The sequence below is a fragment of the Myxine glutinosa genome, chromosome 2, assembly GCF_964187855.1.
Source record: "Myxine glutinosa chromosome 2, kmMyxGlut1.1, whole genome shotgun sequence".
NCBI lineage: Eukaryota > Metazoa > Chordata > Myxini > Myxiniformes > Myxinidae > Myxine > Myxine glutinosa.
This window is the reverse complement of record NC_136262.1, coordinates 44,283,227-44,311,207: the sequence shown is the minus strand read 5'-3', so window position 1 is coordinate 44,311,207 and position 27,981 is coordinate 44,283,227. Positions and strand designations below refer to the sequence as shown.

General features: G+C 45.6%; 1 protein-coding gene across 1 annotated transcript in view; it reads right to left on the bottom strand.

The window, feature by feature from the left end:
- LOC137422386 (CUB and sushi domain-containing protein 3) overlaps positions 1 to 27,981 on the bottom strand; it is a 1,172,941-nt gene that overhangs the window by 77,809 nt on the left and 1,067,151 nt on the right. Inside the window, 1 exon segment of the mRNA XM_078772588.1 lies at positions 8,858 to 9,040. Coding sequence (XP_078628714.1) covers positions 8,858 to 9,040 — 183 coding nt within the window.

Sequence of the window (27,981 nt, the reverse complement as noted above, 5' to 3'; positions counted from 1 at the left end):
TCAGCTTTTACTCGCGGCCATAGAAGATTGACTACTATAATTCAGCTCAGCTTTTAATTGTGAAATGGACCCAGCCCGGCCGAAGCAGCCTCCACCGGCCTCGCCACCTAGTCTATAACCTTCCCGGGGCCCGTCCTGACATTTTTAGTTATTTTTGAATGAATTTACTACTATAATTCAGCTTTTACTCGCGGCCATAGAAGATTGACTACTATAATTCAGCTTAGCTTTTAATTGCGAAATGGGCCCAGCCCGGCCGAGGTGACCTCGACCGGCCTCGCCACCTCGCCCATAACCTTCCCGGGGCCCGCCCCGACATTTTTTGTTTTAGAGGTTTCCTCCTATCTTTCACCGTTCAGGAGATTAGCATGTGCAGACAAACAAACAAACAAGCAAAAACTTTCTTTTATATATATATACAAGCCGAAAGCACCCGGCGTTGCCCGGGTTCTTTTTGAATGAATTTACTACTATAATTAAGCTTTTACTCGCGGCCGTAGAAGATTGACTACGATAATTCTGCTCAGCTATTAATTGCGAAATGGGCCCAGCCCGGCCGAGGCGGCCTCGACCGGCCTCGCCACCTCACCTATAACCTTTCCGGGGCCCATCCCGACATTTTAAGTTCTTTTTGAATGAATTTACTACTATAATTCAGCTTTTACTCGCGGCCGTAGAAGATTGACTACGATAATTCAGCTCAGCTATTAATTGCGAAATGGGCCCAGACCAGCCGAGGCGGCCTCGACCGGCCTCATTACCTCAGCTATAACCTTCCCGGGGCCCGTCCCGACATTTTTAGTTCTTTTTGAATGAATTTACTACTAGAATTCAGCTTTTACTCATGGCCGTAGAAGATTGACTACTATAATTCAGCTCAGCTTTTAATTGCGAAATGGGCGAGGCCGGTCGAGGCCGCCTCGACCGGCCTCGCCACCTTAGTCTAGTAGGAAGATTAGGTCCCCCTGCACCCCCTGGAGATATACTTCTAATCAGTGTTTCTAGATTGGAAAAAATGTGTAGAAAATGACTAGCTATGGCCCCAAGCTGAAAAAATGTCCCACATACCATTTTTATGCAAATTACTGCTGCCATTATCAAAAAAACGATTTTTGACATATCTCAGCCAATATTGCAGATAATTGAAAAATGAAGGTGTCTAGACCCATGTTTTGAAGGGCATAGATCATGATAGAACTATTCATAACATGATTACATGTGTCTATGGTATACTAGTATGCATATTAATGCTGTAATTACAAAATAATCAGTTTTACAAATGATAAGGATACGTTAATACTGCAGATAACTTAACATGGTACATAAGGGGTCTAAACCCAGGTATTTTCAAGGTTAAATGTCAACAAGATGCTCCTGAGTCTTGCATAGGGGCGGGACATTGGCAGTAACATTGGTACCACTCAACTTTTCTTCCCACCATTGACTTTGTATTGCGAGAGATTTTCACTTGCTTATTTAAAGGTTTCTCACCCAGCCCACGTAAAATCTACCAACTCCTGCTGTTAACTCCCAAACATATTTTTTTATGTTATCCAATCACAGTGCAGAAATGACAGACTAGAGATCCAAATTAGTGCTGCTATAGCTGCCATTTTACATTTCCATCCATGTAACATGCGCGCTCGCGCGCTCGTATCAATTGGTAATGTCGCGCGCTCGTATCAATTGGTAACGTTGATGTTATTGAATACCTCAGTTGAAAGTTCAGTCTTCCATTCCATCTGTGTGTTGTTCTTGGTATTCATCCTCCAATCTAGCCAGGTAAGATGCTAACTATAATGTTACTCACACTCTTGACTTCAGTTTCTGCATGAAATCATAAACAGGCAGAATAACAGCTGAGCCAGCTAGCACCATGTTAGCTAACGTTAAAGCTAGCCTCATCTATGTACAGTATGTTCCTAATGTCGGTGTAACTTAAACTTTTGTTAATGCCAAACATGAGACATATCTGTTGACTTCTGTATATGAATTGAACCAGAAAGAGGCACGACAGCTGAGCTAGCTACAGTAACTTAGCACAATGTTTCATTGGCCTAGATAGCTAACGTTAGTGTGGAAGAATTTAGATGTTTTAGCTATTAGCACTTTTGATGCCACTAAACATGGTTTAGTCAGCTAAAAAGTACCCTAGTGTAGAACATGACTCAGAACCTCTGTTACCTCACTGAAAACTCAGAGCCTCCTTTCACAGGCACTTTTAACATCATTCGTGATTTCTTATTTGTCATTTAACAGTGATGGTAGACATCGACAGCAAGCATGCCCAAAAGAAAACGGAGTGTAGAACCTGCAGCCCAAAGCTCTCCTCCTACATGCATCCTTCATGTACCATCCATGTCTGATCATGGGGATTTCACGCCCCTCCGTAAAATTAAAGGATCTGCTTCAGAAAAACTGCAACTGCTTCAAAAGATCCGGGATAGACGTCTCAACCAACCGCATGACTCCCCATGTCGTATGCAATCAGTATGTGATCAGATCCCGGCAACTCTTCCTGATGACCTAGAAAGAGTAGGATATCACAGCAAGTGTTATAAGCACTTTGTCCGCCACTTTCATCGTCTGGGAGATGATACAGAACCAGGGCCATCAACCTCATCATGGCATCACTCTCCTCGTAAACCAGGAGGTTCTGCTGAACCCATCTTCCCGCCAGAGTGTATATTTTGTGAGAAAGTTGAGACCAAAGATGCTCATCGCAATACTGAGAGGCCTACAACCTTCCCATCCTTTAAAAACAAAGAAAATGCATGGGAGCAAATCGAAACACGGGCTGAGAAAATGGGTCTCTATCGACTCCATCGAAAGGTGAAAAACAAAGACCTCTTTGCATGTGAGGCCAAACACCATCCGTCATGTTTTAAAGCTTTCCGCACAGCATTCTACAACTATGAGCGTGCGATTCACAGAGCCGAAGCACCAAAGGAGCAGGCTTGCATGTCAGCCGCCCATGAAAAGGCATTCAACTCAGTACTGGAACACATTCAAACCCAGGTCATCCAGCAGAATAAAGTTCTACAGCTTTCTTCCTTGCGCTTGCTCTATGTCGAGGAACTGAAACTGAATGGATATGAGAACTCAAATTATCGGTCAGAGAAACTACTGAAACGCCTACAGAATGACCCAATCAAGGAGCATATCCACTTCACGAAGGTTGATCATGACAAATGTGATGTCATTTCTTTCTGGCTTGTGCACAGCTCAAACATAACAGTTTCCAATGCTCTCGCACGAGCATTCACACTCGGAAGCACAAACAAGAACCAAAATGTTGCCCTCCAACTTCACCAGGGTATTCTACAGGCTTTCAGAGAGTGTAAAGACCAACCATGGCCACCAACAGCTGAAGACATGGAGCTCAATCCTGAAGACATCCTACCTCCAGACCTTGTCCGCTTTCTCAGCGTGCTAATGACTGGCAAGGAGGGCATCGAGACAGAAAAGGTGAAGCGTCTGGTCTTCTCCATTGGACAAGATCTGTGCCGTGCAGTGTCAGATGGAAAATGGAAGTTACCAAAGCACATTCTCCTCTGTGTGACTGTAAGGCACCTGTTCCGAAGCAAACAGCTCACCACAATACTACACAGGCTTGGACACTCTGAGAGCTACGATTTCGCCTTGGAGTTGGAAACTGCTCTCGCCAAGGTCCTGGATGAAGTCTCAACTTATCGTACACCACAAATTGTGACAGGAGAGGGCAACCTTGTATTCCACTGTGAGTGGGACAACTTGAATAAAACCACTACCAGTGTGCACGGCAGCAACATTGTAAACAGTGCTGGAGGAATCATGGTGCAGGAGGTCAAGCCCGGGTTCGAGAGCAGCAAGGACCGAATGCTACCTACCATCAATAGGTCACAACAGCGTAGCCTGAAGGTCGACACACCAAAAACTCTCCCACCCTTGCACTTTACTCGCGTTGGCCCGAAGTTCCCTGAAGGCTCATCATTCACACCGCCAGCAGAGAATGACACAGTCTATGCCACTACGATGCAAGAGTACTACATCTGGCTCTTCATCAGATACATCGGAAGCTGTGGCCTGCAGCCTGTGCCTGGGCTAGGGGGTTTCACCTCTGCAACTGGTTCTCCCCCACCCAGCAAATCAACAGTCGACTACTGCACGCCTATCCACCAACCGATCACAGACAACGCAGTTGTTCGTGAGCTACTGAAGCGTTCCGAGGCAGCAACTGCTGAGGTGGGTCAGAGATGGGTCCTGAATACATTTGATCTGGGTGTCTGCATGAAAGCCCTTCCCATCATCTGGCGCTGGCCAAATGAATTTGCTAGTCATGTAGTAACGATTGGACCCTTCCACACATCCATGAACTACATCGGGATGCTCACTGGACACAAGATGCGTGGTTCTGGATATGCAGAGATTCTCTTTGAGGCACAACTAGTAACAAGTGGATCTCTCAAAGGTGTTCTCAGTGGAAAGGCCTACGCAAAGTCCCTCTTTTGCCTCAAAACAGTGTGTGAGGCAATGGAGAGGCTGTTGATGGAGAGATTCACTGAGGAGGAGAACATCATGATCTCTGACCCTGCTGTGCTTCTCAGAATGACCCAGTCTTGCAACCGAGAGCACCTCGATGAAGCCCTCAAAGACCCCTCAACTCTACTCCTCATCAAAAAGTACCATGCCTTTGAGGAAAAGGTGCGCAAGGGCCACCTGGGGAAGACAGCTGCCTTCTGGATGTCGTTCATTACCCACTGCCATCTTGTCTTCATGCTCCTCCACTCTGTGAAGACCAACAACCTCCAGCTGTTGACATTCGCTGAGGTAAATGTTGATATCTCTTCTGAGGTAATAATAAATTTTAAAAAACAGTTTTAAAGCATTATATGTATCGTTTGATTTGCATAATTTGCATAATTTTGCATAAAAGCAGTAATTTGCATAAAAATGGTATGTGGGACATTTTTTCAGCTTGGGGCCATAGCTAGTCATTTTCTGCACATTTTTTCCAATCTAGAAACACTGATTAGAAGTATATCTCCGGGGGGTGCAGGGGGACCTAGTCTTCCTACTAGACTATAACCTTCCCGGGGCCTGTACCGACATTTTTTGTTTTAGAGGTTTCCTCCTATCTTTCATCGTTCAGGAGATTAGCACGTGCAGACAAACAAACAAACAAACAAACAAACAAAAACTTTCTTTTATATATATAGATAGATTATTTAAATATATATTTGTAACCTCAGGCATTATAACTCACTTGGTCTTTTGTCATTTTGTCAAAATTCCATTTGTAGCTCACTCACCGCAGGCAGGTTGGTGGTCTTTCTGTCTTCTACCGACTCCTCTCTGGCCTAGCCCCCCCAGCCCTGTCTGTGCTCTGTCCCCCAAATATTTCTACAGGTTGCACAAGATCTGCCAGCAACCCTCTTATGGATAAAACTGTCAAAATCAAGACTCTCTGCTCACCTTCACTCTTTCATTCCTCTTTTCTCTCGCCTCTTGAACAAACTCCCACACTCTCTTTAATCCGTCTCCTCCCTCCAGGTCTTTAAACAGCTGTTCACCAACATCTCTTATCTTCCCCCATCCAAAACCTTGATCTTTTCTACCCCTGTTAATTCACCCCAGACCCACTTTTCTGAAATACCGACTTCTTTCCTGGAAGTCCTAGCTGTGTCCATGTGTTTTTTTTAACCTTTTCCACCCCCACCACCCCTTCCCACGCCTCCTCCCCCGCAGCCCTCTCCCTCCCACAGATCTCCCGATGTCCCTGCTTTCAAATGTTGCACTTGTGTGCTTCCCCCTCTCTCCCCATCTTGTCTCCCGCTCCCTTTATCATGTCTTATCTGTCCGTTTGTTTTTTGTCATTCATGTTAGCTCTTACACGAGCCTCGATCTTGTATACAAAAAAAAAAGTTTTATGAAACACTTTTTTTCTTGAAAACTTGACAAATATTAGTCTTTGGACTGCCTTGTCCATTGTTTGACGTTATCATTAAAACGAAATGATGATGATGATGATGACGTTGATGATGTCTCACAAAGACAATGGAGGAAATATTTAATCTCGCAAATACAGTTCCATTACCGTCACAACCATTGCACTAATATAATTGAAGTTTCCTGTTCTATCACCTCTACATCCTGAGATCATGAACCATGTGAAATTGGGCAAATGCGACATTTAAGAGGAATCAAAAATAATGGAAGTGAAACATGATGGTGAAATGTAAAGCTTTCGCTCCTGTCTAAGTGTATAGATCACGGATTCTCACGAAGACGAACAGTCCTTAAGAAGAATTTTGATGAGTTGCAAAAAAAAAACCGATATAAGTAAATAAATGAGCGAATAATAAAATAATTTGGAAATAACATAACTTTGCATTTATCAAAGTTACAGTACTTATTTGGAGATGTTACCTTACATTGCTGCATTGTATGCATTTTAAGTGTTTTTGTATACAATGTCGAGGCTCGTGGAGGAGCTAGAACACAGAATTGATCAGGAGTTATCGGAATGAAAATTATAGTAACTAGAACGGCACTCAGTCGAGAGCATACCTCCACCAGGTGAACAGTTTACATTGTGTATTCTAGGGTAGACCAGAAAATCACAATACAGTATCACATTTAATCAAACTCATCCATCTACACATTTTTGAGATATCCTGTTTTGTATCGTTTTTGGCCCTATCTCCCAATGGTGAAGAATCACTTTAAAAATTCTACTAGCCGGATCCGGATCTTCACCAAAATTGAATCGATTCTTCCTTGTCACACACACAAACTGTCCATAAAGTTTCGTCCAAATCCGTCCATAACTTTTTGAGATATCCTTCTATGTATCGTTTTTGGCCCTATCTTCCAATGGTGAAGAATCACTAAAAAATTAAATAATTCTCATATCCGAATCCATAATCAGAACTTCACCAAAATCGAATCGAGACTCACTTGTCAAACACACAACCTGTCGGCAAAGTTTCGTCCAAAATCCATCCATAACTTTTTGAGATATCCTGCTATGTATCGTTTTTGGCCCTATCTTCCAATGGTGACGAATCACTAAAAAATTAAATAATTATCATATCCGAATCCATAATCAGAACTTCACCAAAATCTAATCGAGACTTACATGTCAAACACACAACCTGTCCACATAGTTTCGTCCAAATCCATCCATAACTTTTTGAGATGTCCTGCTATGTATCGGTTTTGGCCATATCTCCCAATGGTGAAGAATCACTTGAAAAATTTCTAGTAGCCGGATCCGAATCTGGATCTTCACCAAAATCTAATAATTTCATCCTTGTCACATACGCTACACCTCTGCCAAATTTCGTCCGAATCCGTCCACAACTTTTTGAGATATCTTGTTCACAAACAAACGGACAAACAGACAGACAGACAGGGATGAAAAAATAACCTCCATCCACCTTTGGTGGCCGAGGTCGGACAAACAGACAGACAGACAGGGATGAAAAAATAACCTCCATCCACCTTTGGTGGCGGAGGTAAAAAGAGTAGAGAGTGGGGAAGGGGAAGGAAGAGGGGAGACAGGGTTGAGGGACAAAATTTAGGAAGACGTAGAGAAATAAAAGACGTGGGGAAGAATGAGAGTAAGGGGATGACATGGGAGATGAACAAGATGGACACGGGAGACCACAGCCACAACCTCTCAATCATAGAAGTGAACGGGAAAACTGGAAACCCGAAAGAGGTGGGATTGGGGAGGATTGATGAGGATAGCAAAGCTCATGGTTGTGGATGGGGTATGATCTCAAATGGTGGTGAGCAGATATCTTGCAGCCTAGTAGGGATATCTTGCAGCCTAGTAGGGAATAATGAAATTGAAGACACTGTTGAAGTTGGTTTGACAGATGGGAATAGAGAAGAACGAATGAGTGAAGGTGGGCAGTGCGTCTAGATTTTGGGAGTTTCACCAGAATGTGGTTACTGGCAGACTCAATGTGCCCTGCAGAAACGTTGGAACATTCCAGATTTGACAGGGAGACCAGATGAGAGGATCCCATTGTCAGCCACAACTAGGAAGTCAGTCACTTTTGGAGGTGGCCTTGGGATGCCCTTGGCAGAGAGTTTGGAGACCAAGGTGGTGTGCCAGACTGTATCGAATGCTCGAGATTTATTTGGAGAGACAGCCATGATATCATGCTTTTAGGGCATTGAGGGCCTCCATCCATTTTTGGGTAGGGTGACCTGGTCTGAATCCAAATTGACGATCTGAGATCAGGCTGTTGGAGAAGAGGAAGGATTTTATATCATCTGCGATGATGAATTCCATGACCTTGCTGATGATTGGAAGCAAGATGATAGGTCTGTAGTTAAGGGGATTGGTGCACCCTGTTACATCTGCCACCAAAGGTGGAAAGGAGGTTATGTTTTCACCCTTGTTTGTCTGTCCATGTGCAGGATAATTCAAAAGGTTATGGATGGATTTGGATGAAACTTGATACACCGGTTGAGTGTGCGACAAGGATGAATTGATTTGATTTTTCAGCAGGCGGCAGGATGCAAGAACGTGGAGAGGGGGTGGGAAGGATTGGGGTAATTTGGAGAGTGGGAGTAGCAAGTGAGGAGGTGGGAGTTGGGACGGGACTGGTTGAGGGCGAATCTGGAACGGGGCAATGTGAGGGGGTATCTTGGAGGGTGTGTGAGGTGGAAGCTGAGAGGGGGTGGGGCTAGGGACAGCTGAGAGGAGGTGAGAATGGGGGGGGGGGGGGGGAGTTTTTGAGTGCAGATTAGGCTACTCAGGCAATTTACTCAAACCCAAGGACAGGATGGAGATTTTGGGTTCCTGGCAAGGTAGATATACCAGGGTGACATCAGGCTCAGTAGCATCCACAACCCTTACCGTGGCATTCTGGCTGAGAACCCGTCCACGTTCCATTGGCCAAGCAGATGCGCCGCTGAGAGCCATGGAGAGAGTGTCCAAATTGGCATGAGAAGTGCAATATCCCACTCGACCTGAAGTTTCCACCCTGCCGTGCACCATGTGCGGGGATCCCAGGATCACCACAAGAGCCACCGCTGGTGCCTGGAAATGCAAGATGTCATGTCCCAAGGTAAAGTACTTAATCATTTCAATATTTCAAATGCATTCGTGCTTGTACATGTTTCTGATCCCGCTGTGTCATTTGCACCATATTGCAACACGTGTCAATGACCTGTTCCATTTACCTATTGCAAGTCACAAGACACAAAATAACTCCAAACATCACTCCCTCAGATGTGTTTACATCATACTTCAATGACTAAGGGGACTGTGCAGGAAAAGATAAAGGGGAACTACCATGCCGGTTCAATTTACGTTTTCACCATACACTGCCGCCATTTTTGAAATAAACCAACATATATTTTATACAGACTTGGCATTTAATATGGAATATTTTTTTTTTCTTGACATGGGTTTACTTTCTGAACTCAGTATATCAATCTGGTGAGTTTCTTTTACCCTTTGGTGATGTCTTTGTTGAAAGAACCATGTCACTGATTGTCTTTCGCAGCAAGAAGTCAATAACAGGATTATATCACAGGTGGCATGACAAAATGTAAGGACAGGTACATTTGACGATTGGCTTCACAATCGGGTATATAAGGGTTGTTGCGTTCTGTATTAGTGGAAAACAACTGCTGCACATCTACAAAAGTTATTGCCGCTTCCTCTGGAGATGCTCCGTCAACTTGACAATGCTGTTTGTCATGGAGTGGTGGCTTTACGAAATTCTGGCATGAAACAGCGTGCTATTGCTCGGCAGTATGGCATCACTCAAGGTCAGGTGTCAAAGATCCTGAAACGAAATGCTCAGAGGGGTGTCCCTCCTCCAATACCGAGGCCAGGACGTCCACGCAGAACCACAAGGAGAGATGATCGCCAGCTGCACCGGTTAGTCTGCAATGGCCGTACCAAGTCAGCTAATCGGCTTAGGGCTGAGTGGCAGCAACTGACAAATGTGCCTGTATCCAGAAGGCTAGTCAATCAACGACTGGTTCAAGCAGGCTATCATGCCAGGCGTCCCTTGAGAAAGCCACGCCTGACCAGACAACACAGCCAGCGCCGATTGCAGTGGGCCAGAGAGCACCGTCAATGGCAGCCAGGACACTGGAATCACGTGACCTTCAGTGACGAGTCTAGATTTCTGGTCTATCGTCAAGATGGCCACGTCCGAGTGTGCAGACAAGTGCATGAAGCCCACAACGAAGATTGTATAGTGCCAAGAGTCCAAGCTGGAGGTGGTGGGGTGACCGTTTGGGCTGCTTTTCATGCAGGGGGCAAAACTGACCTGGTTGTTCTGAATGGAAACCTGAACCAGTTCAAGTACAAGGCCATTCTGGAAGAAACATTGCTTCCATTTGCTCGTGCAGCCTTTCGAGGAAACTTTGTCTTCCAAGATGACAATGCACAGCCTCATCGTGCTCGCATGATCCAACACTTTCTTGCTGACCGTGGTGTAGAGCATATGGAGTGGCATGCCATGTCCCCGGATATGAATCCGATCGAGAACTTGTGGGCAGAATTAACGCGTCAAATCGACAACTTGGACCAGCAGCCAACCTCTGTGCGTGAATTGCAGCAGGCTATTGTCACTGCATGGCAAGCGATTCCTGTCCAAACCTTGGCAAATCTCGTGAACAGCATGTCTCGATGTGTACGTGCTCTCCTGAATGCTTGTGTGGGTTACACGAAGTATTGAACTGTAATTTTACTGTCCGTAATCCCAGTCATAATTTAGCTTTTGTTTTTGTTGAAATTATTTTTGGCTAATGTGCAAAATAAAGAGATACTTCTGGAAAACGTACAGAATTTTAACACAGTACTGTCCATGAATTGAGTTTGATATCAGTTTACATCACTTTAAAGGATCAATTTATTTGCTTCGAAATGTCAAATGTGGTTTTTGTTTCTTTTAATGGTCAAATTAACAAAATCTAGAATAATTTCAACATAATTCCAATGAACTTTTGGTTCTAAGTCATCTTGAAAAGTAAGTTCACCCCCCAAAAAAAATATTCCATATTAAATGCCAAGTCTGTATGTGAAATCACACATTTTCATGTCCTCCCATCCTGCCTGCAAAGCATTAAGGCTGAAACGCATAACTTGCTCTCTGGTACAGCCTGCACAGAGTCATGAACATCTGCCATTTTGAAGTTCATTTCCTCTCTGAATTATCTTGCAGGATGACATAAATATGATGATGTGGTGCTGTAGGACAGGATTTACTCCATATTTTGCCAAACCGATACTTCCCTGTCTATAACCTGCGTGCAATTTAATCATCTAAAATCACAATCCACTCTCTAAGTCTAAGACTAGGTAAGGTGTAGTTACCTAATTGTCCATTCCTAAATCCCAAGCCCTAATCGGGCCATGAGTGGGTAAATCTTCCCGTTCAATGAAAAGCAACTTCACGGCAAGTTTCTTTGGGCATTAAGGGGTGGTGGAAGTTGGCTTATAGTGAGACATGAGTACCACCAAACATGCTGCTGACTTCCATCACACAAACAAAGATGCATGTGCAAAGTTCTAGTCATTCTGTCAAGGTGTTTAATCACCGGAAGGATGGATAAAGAAGCAACTTGCATCTTGGTGCAGATGCTTGTCCTATTTTGCCAAACCGATACTTCCTTGTCTATAACCTGCGTGCAATTTAATCATCTAAAAATCACAATCCACTTGAAGACTATGGCAGAGGGGGGATTGTGAGGTGTAGTTACCTAAATGTCCATTTCTAAATCCCAATTCCTAAGGCACAGACGATACTGAGCCTTGCATTATTCAGAAACAAAGTTGCACGAAGCGCATTGAAGTGAACAACAGATACGAACGGCAATTTTTTTTCTTCCAGACCAGAAGGAATTGCTCCTGTTCCATCAGACAGAACACATCATAGATGTTAGTCCTCCTGGATATAGTTTCCACCCAGTGTCACAGCTTATTCCAAATGGTGGGAGAGTTTCCCGATGCCTCTGCAAACGAGGTACTGTAATCCTTTAAAAAAATTATTATGAAAAAGCAATTTTTATTTAAACCTACATTGTCATTCCCCTGCGATAATATTTAAATTCCATCTGAAAAGTCATCTCGTCAATTACAATGAAGTCGTTTTCCCTTATATCCCATGTACGATTGCAGGAAGGTTAACGAGAAGTCAAAACTGGTTAGTTACCATGGAAACAGTATCATAGGACCAGCTGCATTGTATGTACTGTGCTATAAAATCATTATCAACATTTTAATTATTTAAAATGCAACAATATTCCCAAGAAATTAATAGACGTCAACATGTAAAGCTCCAAGCTTCCACAACATCTGACAGAACAGACGAGCGGTTGGGATCGACAAGGATATTTTTTACAAAACGTTTTAGTTTTACAAAACAAAAAAGTTTTACAAAAAGCAAAAACTACTGTTATTGTGCTGGGAAAACTATATTAATGAGAACAACAATAATACAATATATGATTATTATTATTATTATTATTTCACAGCAGTAATGTACTATTTAAATTAAAAATATCCATTGTTAACTAACAAAATATCTTATTGGAAAGGGCTACCGCTGCTGTTTGGAAATGCAAGGTGCCATGTCCCAGGTAAAGTACTCACAGCATTTCAATATTTCAGAAGTGATGTGGGCATCCTTTATTACGTGGGCTTCCTTCATTTGTATGTGGGTAGAATTTCACGGCGTAGTCATAGCTGGCCTAGTTCTGAATGAGTGTGTGTATGCTCTTGGACAGGTTACTTGGAGAAAGGAAAAACTTTCGATTTGCGTCCCAAGGTGGTAGAGTTCGGGAGGTGAGAATATCTCACGACGGGCAATCAGAGGCCAAATATTCCTGACCAGTGTTCCAAATGATGAAAATCAGATTTCATACTCAGTTTGAAGCAAGCGTTTCAAGAGCAAGCGTCTCTGCTCACCTTCACTCTTTTATTCCCCTTTTCTCCTGCCTCTGGAACAAACTCCCACACTCCCTTCAATCCCACTCCACCCTCCAGGTCTTCAAAACTGCTGTTCACCACCATTTCTTATCTTCCCCCAACCAAATCCTTGATCTTTTCTACCCCCGCTAATTCACCCCAGATACACTTTTTCAAAATTCCAACTTCTTTCCTGGAAGTCCTTGCAGTGTCCATATGTTTTATACCTCTCCCACCTCCCCCACAAGCCCTTTCTCTCCCACAGTTCTCTCGATGTCCCTGCTCTCAAATGTTGTGTTTGTGTCCTTCGCCCTCTCTCACCATCTTGTCTACCGCTCCCCTTATTTTGTGTTTTATGTGTTGGTTTGTGTCGGTTTGACTTTTTGTGCGATTAATGTTAGCTCTTTCACAAGCCTCGATCTTGTATACAAAATAAATAAATAAATAAATAAATAAATAAGTAAATAAAAAGCGTTTGCTGTTGTTCAGAGAGATGGAAAGTAATTTTCCAAAAGTGGAGAAGAACGTTTGGCTGCAGCTCGGATGTCGTGAAGAATCATGAGCAATCTGTGCATGGATATCAGAAAGGAAAGCCCAACTTTCACCGGAAATTTCCTCCTGCGTCTAAACTGTGGAAACCAGAAATTCCTCTTCAAACAAAGAGTTTACAGCTCAAGCAATATTGGACAACTTCTCAAGTTGTAACATTGGAGAGATTAATATAAATTATCCTGGTTCGGCGAACAGAAAGAAGTTTTTCTCCGAGGAGACTGCACCAAAATGTTGAAAGAAATCCGAAGACAGTAAGTGGATCGGTTTTTGAAATCTGAAGACAGTACTGTTCGGTTGTTTTGTTAGTGTTGCAGTGGATGATTGTACAACCTTTGGAGATGTGATATAACTTTGTGTTTTTGTGTGTTTCAAGAAGTTTTTTTTTCAAAGTAACTCCTCGCTTTATGCCTTGTATCGGAAAGAAGGCATGCTTCTGACATTCTCCAAAAAAAGGTTTTGGAGACTGTGGAGAAATTTCAACTGAACCTGGATAAACTTGCATCTGGATCCTGCACCACTGATGAGGCTGCTTCGATACGACAGAGGTTTCATTGCATCTCTGAAGGAGCAGCTTGGTTTGACCTTTCCCGCATTTCACTGCATCACACATCGGCAAGAGTCTTTGTTCCCACTTGAAAGGCCGCACTGATGAGCTTGAAGAAGTCACATCGCACCTACTGAAAGTTGTCAATCTGATTTGTTCCAGGCCCTTGCATCAGCAGCAGTTTCCTGCTCTGCTGGAAAATCGAAACAAACTATTCTGATATTCCTTACCTCAGCAATGTCAGACGGATAAGTCAAGGTGCAGCGTTGCGGCAATATTTTGATCAACTGGAAAAAAAAAAAACCACAAGAAAGAAAGATTTGCTTCAGGAATTGAAAAGTCCATCGATGGCTGAATGACCTTTTCATCATGAGTGGATCTTGGCTGATCTGCATATGGCAACAAAATGATCTGAACATGAACATACAGGGAAAGAACAAAACCATTCATGTGATAGCTGTGAAGGTATGAGAGTCAAAGTTGGAGCTTTTCTGCCAGTACATGACTGATGCTGACTTCACTCATTTCCCTTCACGTTCCGCTAAAGAATTGCATAAAGATGGATTTTTTTTATGAACATGCAGTATGTGGGCTTTCTTTGTGATTAAAAACAAATTTGATTCCGGATTCACCGATTTTGAAGATATTACAGTGACTTTGGGTTTTCTGAGAGATCTGGTCCAATTTGATCAATCAAAGATTTAGGAGAAGTTTTTGGATATTGATCGAGACACTTTTAAGATGGAACTTATCTTGGAGAAAGCTTCTCGAGAGAACTACTCTTGCTTTGGTGGTAATGAGAAGTCAACATAACTGTGGCACAAAATATTTCACTTCCTTGTTATCCTGAAGTGCACAGACTTGCTGTCAGTTTGCTATCGATGTTTGTTTTGACTCAATTGTGTAAGACAACATTCTCTGCGTTGAATCCGATTAAGGTAAAACTAAGGAACACAATGCTGATTTTAAACTAGGATGAGAATTTCAGGTTGCCAGTCATTCAAACCAAATTCATCTCAATTTGGATAAATCACGAGTTTAATGTAAATGAAAAGTACATGTATAATGAATGATAAGTTAGTAGTTGCTTCTTTCTGTTGCTTTATATGGAATTCCCAGGTGTGAAGATTGTATTGCACTTCAATGGTGAATTTTGGGTTTCAATCTGAAATAAATGCATTTTTAATAGTGGCCGCATTATTTAATTCTCAATTGTGGCCATTGCAGCATTGGAGCCTAATCGTTTTAGAACACCATTCTCATTAGAGCCAAATGCAGAGCATTTGTGGAAAAAAAACCGACCAATTAAAGATTAAGTCTTTAACATTTTCACCAGTACCAATAAAAAGTGCAACAATAAGCAAAACTATCAAGTGACAGTGAAAGTGATGTGTGTGCACACAGACAATGTACACTGAAAGGCAAATACGAGCACACCATACACAAATTAGCACACACACACACACACACACACACACACACACACACACACACACACACAAACACACACACACACACACACACACACACACACACACACACACACGTGAGCACAGGAGAATTAGCCAGTGGGGGGAAACATTAGTTTAGGAAGGGGGAATAACAATAGCCTTAAATGAGGGGATAGATGGGATACATGTTTTTATTTTATTTTACATATTATGAAAATGAATGAAAGAATGATCGTTTTAAGGCCATTTTCCCCACAAGAGTGGGGGTTAGCCTTGCGGGCCCCATGACAATCATGGTTCCCTTTTTGAGGCAATGTTTTTATGGCCGGATGCCCTTCCTGATGCCAACCCATAGTCGCCTCTTACGATGCGCAGGGAAACGGTGTACCTATTCTAAACTGGGGTACACACCGGGATTATTTTACATATTATGCACACAAATATTACACACACACAACCACGCACACAAAATGGTGGCGACGATGGAGGTGACGTAATTTGCTCGTCATATTGTGTCCCTCTCACCTGGGACAGAGAGGACCAGGAGTTGTGTTGAATACATCAGTTTTGAAGACAGTGAAGACTGACCCAAAAGCAGCTATGATGGGATGACATGCACACGAGGAGGCCTGGCCTTGAAGCTTGGTGGGACTTGTGGGCCTCGTGCTGTTGGAAGGGAGGGTATGAGATATGGCGGACCCGAGTTTGAAGGGGGCCTTGGCTTTGGCGGACCCGGGTGGGAGGGGGGGCTGAGATTTGTCGGACCCAAGTTGGAGGGGGGCTGAGATTTGGCAGACCCAAGTGGGAGGGGAGCTTGAGATTTGGCAGACCTGAGTGGGAGTGGGGGTGGGGATCTGAGATTTGGCAGACCTGGGTGGGAGGAAGCGAGAGCATTGGTGAACCTCTTCTTGCAGGGCTCTATCTGCTGAGGATGTAGGAGATTGAGATGCGCTTGAGCTGCCTGGTACCATGCCGTTCGATGAGGTGGCTTATACATGTAAGGAGCTTTGAGAATCAGGCTTCATGAGATCCAGTACCATGCCGAATAGCAGTTTTGAAGGAGGAGACAGAGGTTGTAGTCTATAGGCTTATGTAACATTTTCCAGGTTTGTCATTTTTTTGGGTAGATTCTTGGCACTCATGTCTAAACACATCTAGAAACTTCACTGATTAAGAAAAAAAGGGTACCAGTTTTCGATTAACATTTAGGGCCTCTATTTTGAATTTCAAAATGGCCGCCACCGAAACTCAATTTCTTAAAACATATTTGCCAATTAACGATACTATTCATTCAAATGTCATACAATATTTATTTATTCCATCTAAACTCATAAATAGGGGTCAACAATTGATTGGAAACAAGCGTTACGCCTAGGTCCCCCGTCGGTGAAGTGATGCGAGTTGACAAATTGGAAGATGCAAGGCAGCCATCTTTGATTTTGACGTGGCGACCCAATTTTCAATAGCGTTCTTCCTTATGCCTAGATACACCCACACACCAGATTAGAAGTTGGTACTTCGCTTATTTTTCAAGATATTCCGCTCACAAGGTTGACTACATGGCATCAGACATACATGGCGGCGGTCACCTTGGATTTTGACGTGGGTTGTGTAGTGAAATTATACCAAGGTGAACCCAGGGGTGCTCGCTACGGAAGGGGCCGTCTATAAGACCCGGGACAACCGGGGCGTGCGGACACTTCAGCGGAACTCACTGTGACATTATCCAGTAGTTTGAATGGTATGTACGCCCCCAAATGCTGCGCTGACGATGCGCTGCGCTAACCATTGTTATATTGAAACTTCCATTGCTGCTCTTGAAATACTCTGATTTAATGCCTGTTGCATGCATGTATTTTTACAGGATGTACTGCAGATCTAAATGATATTAAAACCTACCCAGAGGTCAAGTCGTGTCTGAGCTTGATTTTCACGACATTTAATATCATTTAGATCGCCGAATGGCTGACCACAAGATGATCGTGGTACCGATTCTCGGAGCCGACCCTCAAGCTGAGGGATCTGCATCGGAGTTTGCTCATTGGCTCAACACGCTGCAGAATTACTTTGCGGCTCACGAGACAGAGCCAACCGCCGCGATAAAGCTGTCCGTGTTACAGTCCAAGGTCCATCACACTGTTTTCAAGAACATTTCTCGATTTGGGACGTACGCTACGGCCCTAGCCGAGCTGAAGCGCCTCTACGTAAAAACACGGGGCGCTGTGCACGGCCGGCATCAACTCTCTCAGCGGAGGCAGCAACCGTCTGAATCGATCGATCGCTTCGCGCAGGAGCTGCGCTACTTATTGGCAGACTGCGTGCAGGACGTCCAGACCCACGAGCAAGTGCAGGACGATTTGCTCCGAGATTCATTCATCTCCGGAATTAGTTCTGGAGTCTTGCGGCTCCGTCTCTTGGAGGTCGCGGAGCTGACATTTACAGAAGCACTACGGCTGGCACGCGTATACACCGATGCCCGAGAACAATTGACCGCATATGATCACCCACAAGTCGTGGCGGGGACCTCGCAACTCGCGTGACCTGAGAGGGCTACCGCCGAGGATACGGAGGAGGACCCGACCCCCACGACGGCGGAGTCTCTGGGTGCTCCGGAAGCGGACTCCGCTTCCTGCCTCACTGCTGCCGCCGCTGCCAGGCCACGGCCTGCCCGGTATGCAAAATGTTATTTTTGTGGAAATCGGCAGCATCCTCGCTCTGAATGCCCGGCCCGAGAGGCGACATGTCACCTCTGCTCCACCAAAGGCCATTTTGCAAAGGTCTGCAGAAAGGCCGCTCGGGGCACACATTCCCGAGCGACCTTGAATGGGCTCATCGCGGAGCCAACGGATCGAGCGCCGGACGGGGTGCCTTGCTCAGCTTTGAAGAGCCGCTCTCCTCCTCGCGGGCCTCTGGCTTCTCGCCCGACCTTGGTGAGATACGTCGGGCCGCCGAAACAAATGGCGCGAACGCGACCGGTCACAGAGCGTCCGACCTTGACTGGCTTTCGAACGCCTACTTCAAACAAGCGACATGCTCCTACTTTGGAAATGCCTCTCGAGGTGCGGCAAACGCAGCACGTGACACGAGCCCCATCTGATGGCAGCTTTTGCGAATTACATGCACCCACTTCGGCATGTGAATCTGCAGATGGCAGAAATCTTTCTCACGTGGCTCGAGCGCCATCTGACGGCAGCTTTTATGAATTACATGCACCCGCTGTGGCATATGAATCTGCAGATGGCAGAAATCTTTCTCACGTGACACGAGCCTCATCTGACGGCAGCTTTTGTGAATTACATGCACCCACTTTGGCATGTGAATCTGCAGATGGCAGAAATCTTTCTCCCGTGGCTCGAGCGCCATCTGGCGGCTGCTCTCACGACCACCCCACACCCACTCTGGCAAATGAAACTACCGATGAGCCAACTGACTTCAATGCTCCTGCTGAGGCCCGAAGGATTGCGGCCGGTGTGGGATCCACCCGCGAGGCGCGATCTTCTCGCCCGGCCGGAACTATACCTGCCGGGTCTGCCGGCCTAGCGCAGGCCTTCATTCCGCTCACGGTCGCGGGTGTTTTGCGCAAGCTTTGATTGATACGGGATCCACGGATAGTTTTATTGATCAGCGACTCGTGCATCAACATGGGTGGCCGGTTCTCGGGACAACCCGCCGGATCTTCATGGCCTCTCAGGGACTTCGGTTGAGCACAAAAGGGGCGTGTCGATTGAAACTTGTGATAAACGGACGCACGTTCCCGGACGTGTATCTCATGGTATTACCGGCCTTATGCGCTGACGTTCTGTTAGGACTTGATTTCCTTAAGCGGCATGGACGTTTGGAAATAGACTTCGGAGGGCCGGACACGCTCGCTGTGTGCGCCCTCGCTCAAATGGACATGGAGCCACTCTCACTGTTCCCCAACCTGACCACTGATTGTACCCCTGTAGCCGTCAAATCGCGGCGCTACTCTCGCTCGGACGCGCAATTCATTGCGGAAGAAACGGCCCTGCTCTTGAAGGACGGTATCATAGAACACAGTAGGTCACCGTGGCGGGCCCAAGTCTTAGTGGTGCGGAGTGAGGCCCACCGCAGGTGAATGGTAATCGACTATTCGCAGACGATTAATCATTTTACACAGCTGGATGCCTACCCCTTACCGGGGATGGACGCCCTGGTACGCCAGGTGGCCCTGTATTCCGTTTATAGCACTCTCGATCTGCGTAGTGCGTATCATCAAGTCCCCATCTCTAGGGCTGATCGCGTCTTTACAGCCTTTGAATCGGGTCAGCGGTTGTACCAGTTCACGAGACTTCCCTTTGGGGTAACGAACGGCGTCGCTTGTTTTCAGAGAGCTATGGATGACCTCGTTGCGAAGGAGAATTTGACCGATGTCTTTGTCTATCTGGACAATCTTACGGTTTGTGGGTATGACCAGGAGCATCACGACGCTAATCTGAAACGCTTCCTCGAGGTCGCGCGGAAATATCGCTTAACCATGAATGCGGCGAAGTGTCAATACTCTCTACGCACGGTAGACCTTTTGGGGTACACCGTGACCCATGGCTCCGTCTCTCCGGATAAGGAGCGTCTGCGCCCTTTGCTCGATATGGCTCCGCCTAGCGATCGGGCTTCGCTGAAACGCGCTCTAGGGCTGTTCGCCCACTACTCAAAGTGGGTGCAAAATTTCTCCGCTAAGCTCCGCCCCCTCGTGGCCTCCGACACTTTCCCCATGGGCCCGGCCGCCCTGGCGGCCTTCGAGGGCCTTAAAGTCGACATTGCTGGCGCCGCTGTCGCGACGATTGACGAGAGTGCCTCTTTCGTTTTGGAGAGTGATGCCTCGGATCATGCGATAGCGGCGACTCTCTCCCAAGGAGGCCGCCCTGTGGCTTTCTTCTCGCGGACTCTCACCTCCGCCGAGTGGAGGCATTCGTCTGTCGAAAAGGAAGCGTACGCGATCGTCGAATCAATTCGGCGATGGCGTCCGTATCTGTTTGGGCGGAGTTTCCAAATCATCACGGACCAACAGAGTGTTGCGTTTATGTACGACACCTTACATGCTCAGCGCATTAAGAATGAGAAAATCACCCGTTGGCGTATCGAACTCGCCGACTTCTGCTACACCATCAAATACCGCCCGGGGAAGGATAACCTGGTCGCTGACGCCTTATCGAGGCCGGCCACTTGCGCGGGGGTTGTAACTTTGGAGGGGCTGCGCACTTTGCACAGCACTATGTGTCATCCCGGGGTAACGCGCTTCGCGCATTTTGTGCGCGCGGGCAATCTGCCGTACTCGATGGAGGACATCCGCCGCATCTGCCGTGATTGCACGATCTGTGCGGAACTCAAACCGCGTTTTTATAGCCCCCCTCTGGGGACACTCGTTAGGGCTACTAGACCGTGGGAGCGCTTGGCGATGGACTTCAAAGGGCCGCTGCCGGTGTCGAGCAACTCTCGCTATCTGCTCACTATCGTCGATGAGTATTCCCGATTCCCCTTTGCTTACACGTGCGGGGATATGTCGGCTGCCACGGTTATTCGGTGCCTGCAGAATTTGTTTTCTATGTTCGGGTATCCGGCCTACGTGCATACCGATCGGGGTGCGGTGTTCCTGTCCCAGGAGGTGAGGGGCTACTTGCTCCAGCATAATGTCGCTTCGAGCTACACCACCCCGTACCGGCCCCAAGCAAATGGACAGATCGAACGCTTTAATGGGATTATATGGCGGGCCGTCATGCTAAGCCTTCGGACCCTCGGCCGAGGCCTCGATAAATGGGCGTGGTCGCTGCCTGCCGCTCTAAACTCGATCCGGGCTCTCCTATGTACTGCCACCAACCAGACTCCTCACGAACGACTGTTCCACCACCCTAGAAGCTCCGGCAGTATCCAATCTTTACCCAGCTGGCTCGCTGAACCGGGGCCCGCCTATCTCAAACGAGCGGTTCGCACTAGCAAGTACGACCCCCTTGTTGACAAGGTGCAGGTCCTCCAGGCTAATCCCGAGCATGCCCGCGTGTTAACGGCGGATGGCCGCGAGTCTACTGTCTCCGTACGCCATCTCGCCCCATGTGGGGACGACGACAGGGATATCGATGAACCCATCTACGAGTCTATGGACTCTATCGAAGCTTCCCCTATGGAACTACCACTGTTACTCCCGTCGTCCCCCGCTCCTGTGCCCGAAGGCGCAGGGGCGCCCCCTCCGACTCCAACCTCCGGCGGCTATTCCGACGCGGGGGACTCCGGGCTAGGGGACGCCGTGCCCGATAGATTCCGAACACGAACTGGCAGGGAGGTTCGCCGCCCCGACCGCTACGGGTGGACCGACTGACGTGGATTGACGTGACCCTTTGGTTTATTGCTGATGCTTGCTTGCAAACTGCCGAGCGGTAGTATAGTTCTAACGGCGGGGAGAATGTAGTGAAATTATACCAAGGTGAACCCAGGGGTGCTCGCTACGGAAGGGGCCGTCTATAAGACCCGGGACAACCGGGGCGTGCGGACACTTCAGCGGAACTCACTGTGACATTATCCAGTAGTTTGAATGGTATGTACGCCCCCAAATGCTGCGCTGACGATGCGCTGCGCTAACCATTGTTATATTGAAACTTCCATTGCTGCTCTTGAAATACTCTGATTTAATGCTTGTTGCATGCATGTATTTTTACAGGATGTACTGCAGATCTAAATGATATTAAAACCTACCCAGAGGTCAAGTCGTGTCTGAGCTTGATTTTCACGACAGGTTGCACCCACACAACAAATTTGAATGCGGTCCGTCGCTTACGCACGCACGCACGCCCACATGCACGGACGGACACACGGACAGAGGGGAAAACCATAGTCCCCCTTTCGCTCCGCGGTGCGACGGGGGACAACAAAATGAGAGCACTAGAAATACTCTAAATTAGCAAAAATCAAAGATGGCCACCAAATTTCAGACTTTTTTATGTAAAATGCCATAACTTTTGAACCAATTGACATAGGAAGATGTTTTTGGTGTCTAACCATATGTTTTGGCATATGAGGATTCCAATAATAACAACATATTTATGATTCGAACACTCTTCACCAATCCTCCAAAACATTAAATAGAAATAATGTAGAACATGTAATTCAATATATAATTTATTTGGGCGGTTATAGAACTTGAAGATGGATAATTTTTTTTAAAGGTACAACATGTATGAATCAGGAGTGTCAACGTTATGGATTAAATGTTCCTAAAAATGGCCCTAAATGTTAATGGAAAAACTGGCACCCATTTTTTTTCTTAATCAGTGATGTTTCTCGATGTGTTTAAACATGAATGACAAGAATCTACCCAAAATTTTGCTTTTTTTTACATAAGCCCACATACTATTGATGAGTTCGAGATGGAAGAAAGTGAGAGGGAGGAGACAATACACCAGAGGCTGCTTCAGGGAAGGTGGAGGGGGAAGCGGGGCACGGAGGAGGAGACATGAGTTGTGGTTCCTTGCTGGAGTGGGGATAGATTCTTCGGGACCGGGGAGGGGTCAGTTTGGTCTTGGGAACCTGCGGGTGAAGATGAGGACCAGTGGCGGTGACATATGCACACGCACTAGAACAGTAGAACACGCACTGGCATGCGCACGCACGCACGCACACACACACACACACACACACACACACACACACACACCTAGGCATCCTCAATACACGTTGCAATTTTTTTCCCAAAGACAGGTGCGATTAAAATTTGTCACACAAGTAATGGAAGCAGCAACGAATACACCCCCAAAAAGGCTAAAAGAAAATTATAAAACGAAATATCAGCAGATATATACCACCAACTGGGAGAATGAAGAAATATATATATGAATTTATAAAAAGAGTTAGACAGATTGGGAGTAGACAAAGAAGGCTGATTGGAATGGCTAAAAAGAGGTCAGCTTCGTAAATCTTCGACAGAGTCTCAGGTCCTTTGCATTCTGAAGCAGGTTCTGTTCAACGATTTGCCTGTATTGGCTCCATTTATTGTTCCCTCTATCCTTACAAGTCTCCCAGTCCCTGCCGCTGAAAGCATTCCCCATGGAAAAATGCTAACCACCACCATGATTCATGGTAGGGATGGTGTTAGATGGGTGATGAGATGTGCTCAGTTTCAGCCAGACATAGTGCTTTGCATTCAGGCCAAAGAGTTCAATTTTTGTCTCATCAGACCACAGAATATTTTGCCTCATGCTCTCAGTCTTTCACACGCCTTTTTACAAACTTCCATAAAGTCGAGATTTGTGAAGTGCTGCAGAGACTGTTGTCCTTTTGGCAGGTTCTCCCATTTCAGCGAAGGACCTCTGTAGTTCTGTAAGAGTGGTCATTGGGTTTTTGGTCACATCCATGACCAAGGTCCTTTATGCCTGGTTGCTCAGTTTGGTTGGACAGCCAGCTCGAGTAAGAGTCTGGGTCATTCCATATTCTTTACATTTCCTAAAGATGGAGCTCACTGTGCTCTTGGGAACTTCAAACACTTGAGAAATTATTTTATACTTGTTTTTTTGTATATAGAATCGAGGCTCGTGTAAGAGCTAACACAATGAACATGAAAAACATGCACAGACACAAAAAACATGCAATTAAGGGGGCGGGAGACAAAGGGGGGGGGGGGGGGGAGAGAGAGGGAACCACACAAGCACAACAACTGAAGAGAACAGGGACACCGGTAGATCTGTGGAAGGGGGAGGGCTGTGGGAGGAGGGAGGGGTACACGGTACAAAGCAAATGAACACTTCTAGGAACCCCAGGAAAGACGCTGGGGATTTAAAGAGGCGGATTTGGGTCATTTTAATGGGGGTAGAAAAGATCAAGGTTTTGGATGGGGTAAGATAAGAGATGGTGGTCAACAGCTGTTTTGAAGACCTGGATGGAGGAGAGGGATTGAAGAGAGTGTGGGAGTTTGTTCCAGAGGCAGGAGAAAAGAGGAATGAAGGAGAGCAGAGTCTTGAATTTGGCAGTTTCACCAGAAGGGTGTGACTGGCAGATCTTGTGCATCCTGCAGGTATATTTTGGGGACAGAGCACAGACAGATAAGGGGGAGCAAGGCTGGAGAGGAGTCGGTAGAAGACAGAAAGACCACATACCTGCCTGTAGTGAGAGAGAGAAAGGCCCTCAGAATCAGCTTAATCGTGGGAGATTCCAATGATTCTGAATGCTTTGGTTTCAACCACGTAAAGCCAAGCTAGATGTTTGGCAGGAGCATCAGCCCAGAGGGGAGAACAGTATTCAATTGAGCTGCGGATGAAAGCTTTGTATGTGGTGAGGATCTAAGAAGTGCCTAGAAAGGACTTCGCACGACGGAAGATGCCCATTCGGCGACTGGCTTTGGAGGCCAGCTTGAAAATGTGGTTTTCCCAGGAAAGTTCATGGCAGATATTGAGACCCAAAAGCTTGAGTGACAGAACTTATTCAAGAGGATTGTTCAGAAAGTAGATGGGAGGGCTGTCCAGACAGTCTTTTTGGCGAGACAAAGTGAGAGTGTGAGATTTGTCAGGATTGAAGGACATGTTACACTTGTTTGACCAGTTTGTGATATCATCAAGGTATGCAGAGAGTGAAGAGGCTGTTGCCTGCCTATCTGAGGGTTGACATATGGAGCAGCAGAGAGTGGAGTCATCATCAAAGAGATAGAGAGAATTTTCCAAAGAGTCGGAGAGAGCATTAATGAATGAAAGAAAAAAGCACAAGGAGATAGCAGAAAAAGCACAAGACCCAGAACACTGCCTTGAGGAACTCCATCCTGAACAGGAAAGGGAGAAGAGAGAATTCCATTGAGGGCCACACGTTGACTGCGAACAGAAAGGAAGTCTGCAAGCCATGCGTGGTTTCAATGGGTACCATACGAGGAGAGTTTGGTGAGCAGAGTGGGGTGCTAGACTGTATTGAAGGCACGAGATATGTCAAGGGAGACAGCTCTGATTTCCTGTTTGGCATTGAGGACCTCCATCCATTGTTGAGACAGCAGAAGCAGCATGTCCAGAGGAGAATGACCTGGTCTGAATCCAAATTGATGATCCGAGATTAAGCCATTGGAGAATAGGAAGCATTTGATGTCAGAAGCGATGATCAATTCCATGACCTTGCTGATTTATTGGGAACAGGCTGATTGGTCTGTAGTTGCAAGGATCTGTTTTTAAACTTCTTCAGATCTTTCTTCAGATCTTCCGATCTCCTTCTCCAGATCTAAGCCACCTCACAATTCTATCTCGGAGTTCTATGTACAGTTCCTTGGACTTCATGGTAGAGTTTCTGTTCTGACATGCACTGTAAACTGTGGGACCTTACATCGATATAGAAAGGTGTGTTTCTTTCTAAATCATGTCCAATCAATTGAATTGGCCACAGGCCAATCAAGTTGTTGAGACATCTCAAGGATAAAAACCACCTTTAGAGGCCATTATGCCCCACAAGCGGGGGTTGGCCTTTTTCGGGAACCGTGGTTGTTGTTGTTTTTTGGTCCCCTTTTTGAAGCAATGTTTTACGGCCGGATGCCCTTCCTGACGCCAACCCTTTTTGCCGCCTTTAACGACAAACAGGGAATTACCAGTGAACTGGTACTCAATTTGCCGACCTCGAAAGGATGACAGGCTGAGTCAACCCCCCTGGCGTTAATTCAGCGATCGACCGGGATTCGAACCCAGGATCCTAGGATCCTAAGCCGGCACCCTAGCCGCTAGCCCAACACCAGGGATTGACAACTCAAGGATGATCAAAGGTAATTGGATGCACCTCAGCTAAATTTGGAGTGTCATAGCAAAGGGCTTTTCAGTTTTCAGCTTTTCATATTTAATTATTTTGTAAAAAGAAAAATATCAAAATATTCCACTTTGACATTATGGGACATTATGTGTAGATCAGTCACAAAAAAAAATCTCAATTTAATCCATATTAAATTCAGGCTGCAACACAACAAAATGTGAAAAGGTCAAGGGGTGTAAATACTTTTCGAAGGACATTATATATATATATATATATATATATATATATATATATATATATATATATATATATATATATATATATATGTATATATATATATATATATATATATATATATATATATATATATATATATATATATATATATATATATATATATATATATATATATATATATATATACAGACTTGGAATTTAATATGGAATATTTTTTTTGTGGGGGTGAACTTACTTTTCAAGATGTCTTAGAACCAAAAGTTCATTGGAATTATGTTGAAATTATTCTAGATTTTGTTAATGTGACCTTTAAAAGAAACAAAAACCACATTTGACATTTTGAAACAAATAAATTGATCCTTGAAAGTGATGTAAACTGATATCGAACTCAATTCATGGACAGTACTGTGTTAAACTTCTGTACGTTTTCCAGAAGTATCTCTTTATTTTACACATTAGCCAAAATTTTTTTTAACAAAAACAAAAGTTAAATTACGACTGGGATTACGGACAGTAAAATTACAGTTCAGTACTTCGTGTAACCCCCACGAGCATTCAGGAGAGCACGTACACGTTGAGGCATGCTGTTCACGAGATTTGCCAAGGTTTGGACAGCAATCGCTTGGCATGCAGTGACAATAGCCTGCTGCAATTCACGCACAGAGGTTGGCTGCTGGTCCAAGTGGTCGATTTGACGCGTTAATTCTGCCCACTAGTTCTCTATCGGATTCATATCCGGGGACATGGCAGGCCACTCCATATGCTCTACACCATGGTCAGCAAGAAAGTGTTGGATAATGCAAGCACGATGAGGCCGTGCATTGTCATCTTGGAAGACAAAGTTTCCTCGAAAGGCTGCATGAGCAAATGGAAGCAATGTTTCTTCCAGAATGGCCCTGTACTTGAACTGATTCAGGTTTCCATTCAGAACAACCAGGTCAGTTTTGCCCCCTGCATGAAAAGCAGCCCAAACGGTCACCCCACCACCTCCAGCTTGGACTCTTGGCACTATACAATCTTTGTTGTAGGCTTCATGCACTTGTCTGCACACTCGGACGCGGCCATCTTGACGATAGACCAGAAATCTAGACTTGTCACTGAAGGTCACGTGATTCCAATGTCCTGGCTGCCATTGACGGTGCTCTCTGGCCCACTGCAATCGGCGCTAGCGGTGTTGTCTGGTCAGGCATGGCTTTCTCAGGGGATGCCTGGCACGATAGCCTGCTTGAACCAGTCATTGGTTGACTAGCCTTCTGGATACAGGCACATTTGTCAGTTGCTGCCACTCAGCCCTAAGCCGATTAGCTGACTTGGTACGGCCATTGCGGAGTAACCGGTGCAGCTGGCGATCATCCCTCCTTGTGGTTCTGCGGGGACGTCCTGGCCTCGGTATTGGAGTAGGGACACCCCTCTGAGCATTTCGTTTCAGCATCTTTGACACCTGACCTTGAGTGATGCCATACTGCCGAGCAACAGCACGCTGTTTCATGCCGTAATTTCGTAAAGCCACCACTCCATGACAAACAGCATTGTCGAGTTGACGGACCATCTCCAGAGGA